Source organism: Budorcas taxicolor, chromosome 11 (assembly GCF_023091745.1).
Source record: "Budorcas taxicolor isolate Tak-1 chromosome 11, Takin1.1, whole genome shotgun sequence".
Lineage (NCBI taxonomy): Eukaryota > Metazoa > Chordata > Mammalia > Artiodactyla > Bovidae > Budorcas > Budorcas taxicolor.
This window is the reverse complement of record NC_068920.1, coordinates 73,006,944-73,021,503: the sequence shown is the minus strand read 5'-3', so window position 1 is coordinate 73,021,503 and position 14,560 is coordinate 73,006,944. Positions and strand designations below refer to the sequence as shown.

Here is a 14,560-nt window from a genome sequence, read left to right as displayed (position 1 = left end):
GGTAGTACAGTATGAATAAAGTGTGAAAGCAAGAATGTTGAAAGTGATCAGGAGATGGCATTAGACCCATTTGGCTGTAGCATACATTTTTAATTTTACTTAGTTTTGACTGTGTTGGGTCTTTGTTGCTGTGCTGGTTTTTCTCTAGTTGTGGCAAGTGGGGGCTATTCTCCATTGTGGTGTGCGGGCTTCTCATTGCGGTGGCCTCTCATGGAGCATGGACTCTAGGTATGCGGGCTTCAGTGGGTGTGGCAGATGGACTCAGCTGTTGCGGCGCACAGGCTTAGTTGCTCCACAGCACAGAATCAATCCAGAGTCTCCTGCATTGGCAGATGGAGTCTTCACCCCCAGTGAAGCCCCTGTAGCAGAAATTTTTCGTTAAGTATTGGTTAGTAAAATGTGAAAGGTAGATTGAGATTAGATTATATACTAAATGCCAGGTTGACAAGTTTGGACACTATCTTGCAGGTAGCAATAAAGTGGTGAAGGTTTTTATGTAGAGGAGTGATAGTAAAAGAAATGCTTTAAGGATATTAGTAATGACAGAATGAATTGGGATGAAGGGCAGCTGTGGTGAGAGTGATGAGAACTTGCAATAGGGTTGTGATGATGGTGAAAGGAAAAATAAAATTCTATGTTAGAGATTTTGACAAGAATACATAGAATTTTATAGTTTAAAAAAGTTAGTTAAAAATGGAGATTAAGATGCTTTTGTGCCTCTGTGACTGAAGGAATTGGTGTAGAGAACACTATTGAAAATGGATAGTTTGGGAGAAAATTCCAAAGTCAGTAAAAACAGTAGCTAAAAGTTGCCATAAAGGAGAGAGGTTGTTGACAAGTATTTTTTTCCTGTCTTCATAGATAATTTTATTAAATAATCCTGGAGTTAGTGAAGATTGACATGTCTTAACTGAAGCTATATTTTGTCTTGGGCCAGAATACTATAGCTTTGTCAGAAACATGCAGTTGATAAATTTTATTAGTTTTAAATTTTTAAATCATCCCAGCAGTCTGTTTCATCTTATTACAATATTTTATTTAGAAACCTTAACCTAGGCTATTCTACATTTTCTAAAATTTGATAAACACATGTTGAGTAAGACCTTGTTATCTGAAATCTCCTCCCAGTTTCCTCAAAACTCTAGAGGATACCCATCCTGTGAAGCTCAACTCAGGTATTCTTGACTTCTCCCAGAAATAAATCCATTCCTGATGCTTTTTAGCATTGTTGTAATAATGACACACTCTTTATTTTGTTTTTCTTGTTAGATTGCTTGCACTTTGCCTATAGGAATCATGTTTTACTTGGCTTGAATACTTCATAATGATTGTCATATTAGACAGAAATTTTTAATAAAGTGAATGAATGATTCTGAACTCATTCCTTTCCACTAAAATCAAAAGGGCCAGTGGGGGGATTGGGGGGAGATCTTTGGTGATAAACAAGAACTGAGAACTTACCGACCACAGCAACTGAATGTATATTTTCACCCCATCCCCCAATGGCATGCAGGATTTGGACACTTCTAAGAAGTTTTAAAAGTTGTAATTGCTGCTCTGCACCTAGGACAGCACCCAGCGCAGCATAGTGTACAGGAACTCTGGCTTGAGGTTTGGGGTTTGTATTCTGGATTCGGGAAAGAAGAGCAAATTTTTGGGAAAGTTTGAAATCCTCATAAACACTCTAAAAATGTATGAAATGCCAGAATGGTTTCATGGCTTTGTTTCAAAATGTTTTACACTGGCTGTAGAACCCACTTCATGAAGTAGTTTGAGTTAAAATGATCTAATATTTGTGTTTTAACTTTCAGCTTTGTGTTATTCTTGGAAAATTTCGCACCACTTGTGAATTCCTTGAACCTGGGCATTGCAAACCCACTTCTGTTGGGCCCATCTCCTTTGCACTTTGCTCAGATTAAGACTCAGTTGGCGCTGCAGCAGCTGAATGCCATTGCCTCACATAGTTCAACACCACCTTATACTTTATTAAATCAGGCTTTCTTGAAAATAGCCATGTCGAGACCCAGGTTTAATCCTCGAGGAAACTTTCCACTTCAGAGGCCACGAGCACCTAACCCTTCTGAGATGAGGCCTCCAGGACCATTTATGAGGCCTGGATCTATGGGTCTTCCAAGATTTTACCCAGCAGGGAGAGCCCGTGGAATTCCACACAGATTTGCCTGCCATGAATCTTATCAGAATATGGAACCGCAGAGAATGAATGTTCAGGTAACTCAACACCAAACTGATCCAAGATTGACCAAAGAAAAATTGGATTTTCATGAAGCACAACAAAAGAAGGAGAAGCCTCATGGTAGCCGATGGGATGATGAGCCTCATATATCTGCATCAGTGGGAGTGAAGCAGAGTTCTGTAACGCAGGTTACAGAGCAGAGTCCTAAAGTACAAAGCCGCTATACAAAAGAGAGTGCCTCAAGTATCCTAGCAAGTTTTGGATTATCTAATGAAGACTTAGAAGAACTCAGTCGCTATCCTGATGAACAGCTAACTCCTGAAAATATGCCATTAATCTTGAGGGATATAAGAATGCGGAAAATGGGGCGCCGATTACCTAATTTACCTTCTCGGAGCAGAAATAAAGAAACACTTGGTAATGAGGCAGTTTCGAGTAACGTGATTGATTATGGGCATGCAAGCAAATATGGCTACACAGAAGATCCACTTGAAGTACGTATTTATGATCCTGAAATTCCAACCGATGAGGTCGAGGATGAATTTCGGTCACAGCCAAGTATTTCTGCATCTGTTCCTGCTCCAAATGTGATGTGTAATTCTATGTTTCCTGTTGAAGATGTGTTTCGACAGATGGACTTCCCCAGTGAGTCCTCCGGTAATCAGTCCTTTTTCCCAGTTGAGAGTGGAAGCAAGATGTCAGGTTTACACATTTCAAGAGGACAGTCAGTCCTTGAACCTGTAAAATCTGTCAGCCAGTCCATTAGCCAGACAGTTAATCAGACAATGAGTCAGTCTCTGATTCCTCCTTCTATGAACCAGCAACCTTTTTCATCGGAATTAATTTCAACTGTAAGCCAACAAGAGCGGATCCCACGTGAACCTGTCCTTAATTCATCTAATGTACATGGATCGGGAGGAAGTAAAAAGAATTACCAGTCAGAGGCTGACATCCCCATTCGGTCTCCCTTTGGGATTGTGAAAGCATCGTGGCTACCAAAGTTTTCACATGCTGATGCCCAGAAGATGAAGAGACTTCCAACTCCTTCTATGATGAATGATTATTATGCAGCATCTCCAAGAATATTTCCACATTTGTGTTCTCTGTGTAACGTAGAATGTAGTCATTTGAAGGTGAGTGTTTTTAAAGATCACTGTATCATGATAACTCAGTGCCCAAGTTTCATCTAAATTCTCATATGTATGCTGGTGTTAACTAGTCATTAAGGAAATGGCAGAAATTTTGATTGCAATGTCAACGCTTAGTTGTAATCTAAGTAACCTGGCCTGAGTATTGAATTGAGTGTTAGGCTTTCTGTATTCCTGTGACTGGGCACACCACATGGATTTTTCCATTTATTTTGAACTTTTGAGAGGTTATCCCAGAGAATGCAACATAAAATTTATATGACACAAACTGTATTTATAAGACAATGTCACATGAATTACCTTTATCTGAATAAGAGAATCTGTTAGTATAAAAATAAAAATTTGGAATAAAATATTTGTACTGCACACTTTTAAAGAGACAGTATATTTTAGCCTTGCATGTATCTACCTGTCTTGAGCTAAAGATAGTTAATGTTGATTTAAATATTTTCTGACTCTATGATTCTTACCTGGATTTTTAGTGCTTCATGAGAAGGAGCGTCCTAAGATAACTAAATCCATAGCATATCAAAATTGAGTCAGAATGAATTAGTGGGACCAGCTGTGGGCTCAGAGCATAGAGTGTAAAATGATCTTTAGAGAGAAGAGTCTTTAAAAAACAAAGAAGCCTTAGGTGCCTTCATGGTTAGGAGAGTTAGAATGAAGTATTTTACCGAGGTCCTGAAGAATAACGTAGAATATATTGTTTGATAGTAATCACTGGTGGATTTGAGTAGAATTTTCTGAATATGTTTTATTTACTATATATGTTTGGAAACTTCCTGTTTCTTCTATTTACTAATGTGATTTGAAGATTTATATTACATGTGACCAGGAAGGAATGTATTGCAGTATTTCCTATGGGAATAAGCTATGATTCAAGGCTGTAGCATTGGTTGTATACTTTAATAGGCTTAAAAGTCTATAGGTATTTATTCCCTTGTTTTTTTCCTCCTTCCAGTATTGTCCTTTTATTGTCTTTTTGTTACCCACTCACCAGGTTTCAGCCAACAAGAATCTGATACCTGGAACTGATGCTTCGGTCAGACACGTTATTGAAAGCAAAGGAAATCAGCATTCTACCTCATTTTAGCCAGATTTTCTGAGTGCTAATAATAATTGCCTTGCTCTATCAAAGGGAATAGCAAAGTCTTAAAAAAATCTCAGCACTTAGTTAAAATCTAGTAGTCCTGGCCCAAGTATTGAATTGAGTGTTAGCCCCTCTATGTTCCGTTTATTTTGAACTTTTAGTTAGTCATGATGAATCTAAGAAAAAATAATATCTTAAAAGTTTTAACTTTTATTCTGTTGAATAGAAAATACACACATTCAGTAACTATTTACTGGTTACTAATTTTGTACATGATGCTACATTAGGTGCTGGAATGAAAATAAACTACATAAAGTTTACATGTTGTTCTTAAGCAGTTTATACAGTCTCACTGAAGAAAAAAATTAAACACCTAAGGAATTTTTTAAGAATTAGAAGGCAACAAATAGTTTGGTGATTGTAATTGACTTGTTTGGACAGGCTGTAGGGAGAGAGAGATTTAATATTTCTATCTTGATTGCAGTCTTATATCAGGTTAAGTCAGCATTATCAATTTACCAATACTTTGTGTATTTCACAGTGTATAATTAAAAATTATACTTGCTGGCATCAGAAGACTCCTATACTCCAGTTAGATAAGACTTGTTGAGTGACTAGATGCACTCAGTCTGTCTGGTCTAAAGTGATCTGGGAGGGAAGACTTCATGGAGTAGGTTAAAGGTGGTTCTTGAATGATGAGTAGGCTTAGATGTAGCCAGGGGAAGAGGGATGACATTTCAGATGGGAGTAACAATGATAAGTTTGAGGGGCCTAGAAAAACTAGCCCAGGGAGTTTAGATGTGAAATGAGAGGCATTAAGAAGCTAATTAAGATTCTTGATACGTGAAATGACACATTAAAAAATATATTTCAGGAAGATAAATCTGACTGATGTGTGCAAGATGAATAGGAATGAAGAGAGAGAGGGTAGGACACCTAATTTGAGGCTTCCCTAGTTATTCGTGTGTGTTGGTGACAGTATGGATTAATATGATAAAAGTACAATAAAAATAAAAATCTTCCTGACCCAGGGATCAAACCTGAGTCTCTGCAGGCAGATTCTTTACCGTCTGAGCCACCAGGGAAACCTGTAATATAAAAAGACATTAAACATTAAAATAAATCATTTAATGATTATTAGAGTTCATAGAAATTGATTGCCTTTTTAAATGAACAGATACCACGAATTCTTCGCTACTAGATGACAAATGATAGGGATTTGTGAACATGGACTTAGGTAGTATAACCTACCTCTCTTGTTTCTGTGATGTATTTTGCTGCCCTGTAAGTGTGCATGTATTTGACATTACAAATGTGTAACCAATAAATATAAGTTACCAACTGCAAATTTTTTCTTGCTAAGTAACAACTACCGATGTTACCCGAGTCAAAACTACAGTCTGAAAAAGACAAGGAAATGAGAATTTTTTTTTTCTAAATTGAGTTTCAGACATCAGAGAAGTCATGCTTAGTTTAGAAGTTATGTCTTTTTGACTGTCACAGTTGGTTTAGAAGTCTATCCTTGGTTTAAAGCCATGTCTTTCTGACTGAAATAATTCAGTTCAAAAAAATACTGACATAAATGTTTCTTTTTTAAGTAGTTGGTAGATAAGAGAGTGATATGGGTAGGTATTTTCAGAGTTGGATTCTGGGTCCACTCAAGTCTGCAGTCCTTGCAGCATCTTCTGCCTAGTAGTTAATTATTAGTCTTTCTCTGGAGAGGAGTCCTGCTTTTGGACCCTTGTCTTATTGGAGAGTAGAAATCAAGGTGGTGTAGATACATTTACTGAAACTAAAAGTGAGTAATGTCAGAGAAGTGGATGTGTGTGTGTATATAGAACTGGACAGAGTATGCCTTAAATAACTTTTAGCTGTCAGCATTAGCTGATAGTTGCTATGTCAAGTACATATCTAGTATTAATTATATCTTCATGTTTTTTTCAAGAAAAACTGAAAATCTGGATTTTTATATGTTGGCAACTTATTCAAATAAAACACTTTGTGGTCCGATTAAATCATGCCCAATTTGTTACTTGTCAGTGTGTCTAATGTAAACAATATCTAGTTACTATCAAAGACATGGGTTTAGCAGTACTAAAGACTCTTAACTGCCAGTCTCTTCTAGCTTTCTGTTTCCCTGAGCAGGATATGCAGACTTTATTTTTTGTAATCCACAGTCTGTTCCATGGCTTAATGAAATACTTTAGGGTTTGTCATAACCTGCTGCTGAGTATTGCAAGTAGCATGCACTTGTTTTCAGATAGTTCTTGACAAGGCAGATTCCAAAATTAGTATCAACCGTGGTTTTTAACTGGATAGTTCTAGTTTGTCTTTGGGAATGACAAACTAAAATGTTTTTGAAATGGAAATGAATAACATTTTCCTCAAGGAAAGTTTTAAAATACAGAAGGAACTGTTCAGTAAGTTTACTACCTGTCCACATATTGGAGACACAGTAAAATGTTACTCACACTTTGGTTTTAACTGTTTCACTTGGGGGGCTCTCTCTTTGAAAATTGTAGTGCCTTTTAAAAAAAAAATGTATCTTCCAGGAGCTTTTTATGGGTGCAAAATATAATTTTAGGGCAGCTTATGAGTGAAGTTAAATGAGAAAGCATTTTGTTCATTGTAAAGCTCTATATGTAAGGCATATTATGTCTTTGAAATGATACTGCTTTCCACTATATCCTGAAAATAAATGTTTTGATCAGCAGCATTTTTTCATATTTTTACTAATCTTATCCTTTGTCAGTATATAGTGAGTACCTTGTTTGGAATGGTATTGGCCTAAGAGGTAGGATTTTTTGTTGTTAATGTTGTTAGCTTGAAGTTTAGAGTTGTAAGGCATCAAGACTATATTTTGGAGATGCCATTTCAAATATTGTTCTGTTTATAGAGTTCTTGATACTCTGTTGTGTGTGTGTGTGTGTGTGTGTGTGTGTGTGTGTGAATATTTGAGATGAGTTATTTCTGATCCATGCTTTTATTTTCTCCAAGTTTAAATGTATGTTTGACTTCAAAGTGAGTATCCATGGATAGGATTTTTAAAATGTTTTCTATAGCTAAAATGTTTTAAAATGGCATCAATGAGTTGATATTAAGTGCTTTTGTTTGGAGTCCTTTTATTTTTGTTTGTGAAATTTTTATTGAGTAGCCATATGGTATTTATAACTAGGTTTGTTTAATTTTTGAAAAAACAAAGGATGCTGTGTCATGTTAACAAGCCTAGTGTCATTAGTCAAATGAGGAATGTTCTAATTTGTGCACTTTTCTCCTTTTACAATAGGATTGGATTCAGCATCAAAATACATCTACTCATATTGAGAGTTGCCGACAGTTACGTCAACAGTAAGAACAATTTTCTTCATTCTTATAGGTGGCAAATTTACAGAATAGTTAAATGTCTCAGGTATGATTGTTTGATATCTTTAGTGTGGTACTTTGGAGAAAAATTTTTAGGAAGCTATTGCCTATTTGAAATACTAATTTTATACAAATATATTTAAACTTTTTCTAAAAGAGAATTAAATACAGTCCTTTTTTCTGACTCCTTCCCAGTAGGTAAATTTAATATAATTGGTTCGTTCCTGCTGCTTTGCCATCCTTGGAATGGTTTATCTGTTTCAGAACATAAAGCCTTCCCTTCTCCTATACTTCCCTCTCTTTCTTCCCACCCTTTCCTCAAAGAATAACTAACTAAAAACCACTCAAACTAAACACTAGTGTTTAATTTCAGGTCTAAATCTCTCTTGGTTTAGAACCTGTTTTCAGGAAAAAACTCTTAAGTAGGAGATGAATAAGCTAGATATGGTGCTTCCTAACCATTGGTTCTTCAGTTCTTTCATCTTTTCCTTAAGACAGGGCACCTATGAAGGTAAAAAGTGTGATTTTCTCTTATATCATCTGGAGTTATATAAAATATGTGTTCCCCTAGTATTGTTAAACATGCTGATTCAGTTGTGTATCAAATTCCTGGTCATTATGCTGATGATAGTAACATGTTCTTGAGCAAATGAATTTGTGATAGCTGTTTTGGTTTTTCACGTTGTTCTTTATGAAAATGTCACCACAATTTTTTTGAGATTATTCATGACTCTCCTAATCATACATGATAAACCTTACTTGTACTAGTTTTTTAAAGTAAGAAAATTTATAAGCTCATTTAACTAGGAAGCTTGAGTGTTTCTAGTTTCAGGAACAGCTGGATTAGCTGCTCAAAATCAAAGTGTCAGTAATACTTTCATTTCTTGTCTGTTCCTTTCTGCTTTGTCCTCATGAGGACACTTCTCCGCAAAGCAAAGTGACCCCCTAGTTCCACACTTAAGTGATCTGAATATCTAGCATTCCTGGAGTTAAAAATAAATAAAAGCACTTCTTTTCTCATAAATTCTGTGGAAGTTTTTGGTTTGAGTCTTTTGGACCACTGTGGGTTAGTTGTCCATCTCTAAACCAGTTACAGTGGTTGTAGGAATAGGGTACTATAACTTGGTTGGTGTCATGTGCCTACTCCTGATGTAGAGTGTGATATAAGCCCTACCTGAATCATATAGACTGAGAATAGAGATAGAGTTGCTTACCTGTATAGATCTGTGCACAGACACTGGTTTTTATTATAAAGATAATTTGTTACTTGAATTAGGCCATACTGCCACTGTAACTGGAAAATCTCTCCTAAAGTCACAAATTTTCCCACAGAAACCCAGTGGGATGTCTCATTTTTATGAAGCTAGGGGATTTAGATGTGAGAGAATTAGTTGCTGTAGGTAGACATTAAATGCTAGTTACAGGAGTCTAGCTACATGCACTGCCATCAATTTTCTACGCCAAATGGCATTTATGCCTACTGAAAGCTTTTTGTGTAGATAAACCTTTTTTCCATGTACATAGGACCCTGATTTTAAAGCATGTAGTTTCTGTGCCTGCTACTTTGTTGCTCTGTTTTACGTTTTTACCTTTTTCAGGTACTCTTGAATAATTTCTTCATGGCTTTCTGTCTACTGCTCAAAAATTAACAAATGCATTAGATTTGCTTAGGTGCTTTGGATCTTTGCAAGACAAAACATATGCTATTTCATTCTTTTTTTTTTATAAGCTGCATTGTACTTCTGTACTTAAATCTATTTAGTTATTCCTTTACTGATTAACGTGTGAGTGCTCAGTTGTGTCTGACTCTTTGTGACCTCAGGAACTGTAGCCTGCCAGGCTTCTCTGGCCATGGGGTTCTCCAGGCAAGAATACTGGAGTGGGTTGCCATTTCCTCCTCCAGGGGATCTTTGCAACCCAGGGATCCAACCTGTGTCTCCTGCAACTCCTGCATTGGCAGGTGGATTTTTTTTTTTTTTTAACTACCGAACCACCTAGGAAACCCGTACTGATATATATTTAGGTTCCAATTTCTTTTCTTAAGGTTTATTATCTCTTCTCTCTCTTCGTCTTATTGAATCTTTCTGTATTATGACCAGAAGTAAAATTGATTAACTTGAGAAAAGATAGTACGTTAGCTTTAGTATTATAAATCATAATTAACATAATAAAGAGCTGTATGCTTCTGTGTTGGACATTCTTCTCGGTGCTTTACACAGTGTCTGTAATCTTCAAAGCAACTCTGTGAGATCATATTTGAACCCTGTGAAGAAATAATATTTCATAATATTAACTGAAATATTATGTGAGAGATACATGTAATGATTGTTTGTGATTTTACCAGTGAGAGGCAGCTTCCCAGCTGTCACACAGCAAATAATTGGCATAACAATATATCTGTCTAACTCATGGCTCTTTGTTAAAACTTTTCTCCCCTCAGCACTTTATTCTGAAAAGTTTCTAAGGTGCAACAAATTTGAAGGGATAATAAACATAGTCTTCCTCTTTATTTAAGCAATTGTTAACATTTAATGTGTCTATTGTAGTATACTTTATATACAGTTTTTAGAAACTAGTTGAAAATACATTGCAGACATTGTAACACTTCACTCCTTAATTCAACATCTGCCTCTTAAAGGAAAAAAATTTTAAAGCTTTTATTTTATATTGAGACGTAGCTGATTAATGAACAATGTTGTGATAGTTTCAGGTGAACAGGGAAGGAACTCAGCCATATGTGTACATGCCATTCTCCTCCAAGTCCCCCCTCCATAAGAATAAGGAAATTTTTCTACAGTGGTTATCTAACTACAGTGTAACACATGATTAACAATGATTTCATAATAGCTTCTAATACACAGACCAAATTCAAATTTTCCCATTTTTTCCAAAATGCCCTTTATAACTATCCTTGGCTATCCCACTCCCCACACCTTTTGAGGCTATTTTCACAACAGTTGACTTTTGAAATGTCTCGTAGACTATTCCATATTCTGCACCTTTCTGGTTTTTTCCTCTTCATTAAATTCAGGTTGAACATCTTTGTCACAAAAACTTTATAGGTAATATATATACCTATGTATCTGTATCACATTGGAATATAGATGATGTCGTTTACTTAGGTCCTTGTTCTTAGCCATTATATTATATTGTCATGTATTATGCTTCTGAAATATTTTTAAAAACTGGTTAGGTAACACACAGGCAGCAGATATAAGAACATGTATTCTAGTGGTTAACTTAGATCTGAAACATCATTTCACATCTGAAATATTATTACCCCCTCTTGAATTGGAAAGTTCTGGAAATTTAATAACTTCTCTGTGTTGGCAACGAGCTGTATTTCCAGGATCGCACGTAAGAGAAAGCTAAGGCTTACTTGTATTAAGTAACTGACTTTCAGATTGTTGTACTCAATCATGTCTGACTCTTTGTGGCCCCATGAACTGTAGCCTACCAGGCTCCTTGTCCATGGGATTATCCTGGCAAGAGTACTGGAGTAGGTTGCAATTTCCTCCTCCAGCAAAATGCAGTACTTGGGTGTAATCTCAAAAACAACAGAATGATCTTAGTTTGTTTCCAGGGCATATCATTCAACATCAGGGTAATCCAAGTCTTGTCCCAAACACTGATGCTGAAGAAGCTGAGGTTGACTTTTTCTTTGAAGACTTACAATATCTTCCAGAACTAATACCAAAAAAAGGATATCCTTTTCATCATAGGGAATTGGAATGCAAAAGTAGGAAGTCAGGAGATACCAAAATAAGAGGCAGATTTGGCCTTGGAGTACAAAATGAAGTAGGGCAAAGGCTAACAGAGTTTTGTCAAGTAGAGCACTGATCATAGCAAATACCCTTTCCAGCAACGCAAGAGATGACTCGACATGTGGACATCGCCATATGGTGATGGTGACCAAAATCAGATTGATTATGTTCTTTGCACCCAAAGATGGAGAGGTTCTATACAGTCAGCAAAAACAAGACCTGGAGGTGACTGTGGCTCAAGTCATAAGCTCTTTATTGCAAAATTCAGACTGAAATTGAAGAAAGTAGGGAAAACCACTAGGCCATTCAGGTATGACCTAAATCAGATGTCATATGATTATACAGTAGAGGTGACAAATAGATTCAAGGGATTAGTTCTGGTAGAGTGCCTGAAGAACTATGGACAGAAATTCGTAACACCATTCAAGTGGCAGTGACCAAAACCATCCCAAAGAAAAAGAAATTCAAGGAGGCATAGTGGTTGTCTGTGGAAGTTTTACAAATAGCTGAGGAAAGAAGAAAAGTGAAAGGCAAGGGAAAAAGGGAAAGATATACCCAAAAAAATGCACAGTTCCAGAGAATAGCAAGGAAAGATAAGGCCTTCTTAAATGAACAATGCAAAGAAATAGAGGAAATAACTAGAAGGGGAAAGATGAGCGATCTCTTCAAGAAAATTGGAGATATCAAGGGAACATTTCATGTTCATGGAAGGATGGGCACGATAAAGGACAGAAATGGTAAGGACCTAATAGAAGCAGAAGAGAAGAAGATGAGATGGCAAGAATACACAGAAAAACTATACAAAAAAGATCTTGATGACCTGAATAACCATGATGGTGTGGTCACTCACCTATACCCAGACATCCTGCAGTGTGAAGTTAAGTGGGCCGTAGGTAGCATTACTACCAGTAAAGCTAGTGGAGGTGATGGAATTCCAGCTGAGCTGTATAACATCCTAAAAGAAGATGATGTTAAAGTCATAATCCCTTATTTATACACACATACATATATATATAACATACATATATATATATACACACACAGTGGAGGTAACAAGTAGGTTAAAGAGATTAGATCTGATAGACAGAGTGCCTGAAGATCTATGGATGGAGGTTTGTAACACTGTGCAGGAGACACCAACCAAAACCATCTCAGAGAAAAATTGTAGTAGTAGATGAAAAAAATTGTTGATGTTTGACAGTTGTTGATGCTGAGTGATAGATACACTGGATTGAAGTTGTTTGCCCTCTCAATTTGTCACACTGATAGTTATAAGATGCTCCAGCTTTCATGTCTGCTCTCAAAGCAGGAAGGATGGTGCAGAAATTTTCTCAGAAGTCTGCCAGTGGTTTTGTACCTATATGTCATTGGTTTGAACCTGTCACTGGCTGTCTTCTAAAGAGACTGGGAAAGCAAATTTAGCTTTTTTTAACCTTTGTTATGGAGGCAGACCTGGGAAAAGGCAGTTGAGAATTGCATTTTTGTTTGTTTTTGACTGTACGAGGTCTTTGTTGTGGCTCCCAGGCCTCTCTGGTTATGGTACATAGACTCTCTATTTGACACACGATGAGAATTGCTTTTGAGTTAGCCTGCCAACAATATCTGAGACAAATGTCAACAAATAAAAACTGCTTACCTGTAGTTAGTTTTTGACCTCACTTTATTTTCTTGTCAGGTGGCTTGCTGCCTGCATTTCCTTACGTAACTCTCCTCTTGGCTACTGAAATTGTATTTTTGTACATCTGCGATTTAATAATTTAATCATCATTTCCATTAACATAGAGTCTGGATTCTCTGGAATAGTTGAAGGTGAAGATGTCTTTTTCTTGGACTTCTATGGTGTTACTTTTCCTCCTACTTTTTCTTTCTGTGATTACCCCTCACTTTCTTTCATTGGTGTATCTTTGCTTTACTCTTAAGTGTTAGTGTGCATAAGATTCTGTCCTCAACCCTCTTTTTTCCCCGGTAACTCCATTCTCTGTTTATCTCGTTGACTCTTAGTGCTATAGTTGATGCCTAATTTCTAAATATCTCAACACTCATCTTTTTCTCTAATCTAGACATTTATTTCCAGTTGTTTTGCAAACATTCCTATGTTCCCTTCACTTCAGAAATGTTTATTGTTCTCCATTGCCTTTTACTTAGGTTCAACCTCCTTAACATGACTTCAAGGACCTTCACAGTTTGTCTCTGAGCTGTCTTGCCAGGTTTTCTGCCTCATAATTACTTTTTGTCATGTCCGTGCTGTGGCCACAGTGGTTCCTGAATAGAACACGTTTGCCTCTAATCTTCCTTTTACGTATTGCCACTGTGTGAAACCTAACCTGATCCATACCTCTTGATAACTCTTTTTAAAGGGCTACCTGAAAAGCAACCTTTTCTTTGAATTGTCCCCTGAGATCCTCTCTGAGGAACACTTGGTACAATATAAGGGGCAGCATTCATGTCTCATTTTGTAGAATGGTGTCCTCTAGAGTTCTTCAGAGTGAGTGAACTATCTTTTAATGCTTACCTAAGCGGGTGTTTTATAGCTCTTCTATACCTCTTAACAGTTTTATATGTACTTCCTGTTTTACCTAAATAAATGTCAAGGATTTAAAGTATGGGGAATGTGTTTCTTTTTCCTAGTTGCCTGAAACTTATTATTTATTGAACTAGACACTCAAAATATTTTACTTTGAAGAAAATATTTATACTTTAATATACTAATAAATCACTTAACTTTAAAAAATCTTTTAAATTTTTTTAAAATTAAAAAAATTTTTTTAATTAAAAATTCTTTTTTCAATTTTTTTCAATTTTTTTATTTATTTTTTTTTTGCTGCACCACACGGCTTGTGGGATTTTAGTTCCCCACCTAGAGATTGAACCTGTGCCCTTAGCAGTGAAAGCATGGAGTCCTAACCACTGGACTGCCAGGGAATTCCCTTAACTTTTGTTTTGAACAGTATTCTCTATATATTGCAGGGAACGATTGAGCCTTATAATCTTAACTGTTCAT

At 36.4% G+C, this 14,560-nt stretch overlaps 1 protein-coding gene across 1 annotated transcript in view; it reads left to right on the top strand.

Annotated features, from left to right (window-relative positions):
• ZNF638 (zinc finger protein 638) overlaps nt 1-14,560 on the top strand; it is a 135,319-nt gene that overhangs the window by 61,043 nt on the left and 59,716 nt on the right. The window contains exons 2-3 of the mRNA XM_052647900.1: nt 1,812-3,327; nt 7,719-7,780. Coding sequence (XP_052503860.1) covers nt 1,812-3,327; nt 7,719-7,780 — 1,578 coding nt within the window. The remainder of the gene's footprint in view (nt 1-1,811; nt 3,328-7,718; nt 7,781-14,560) is intronic.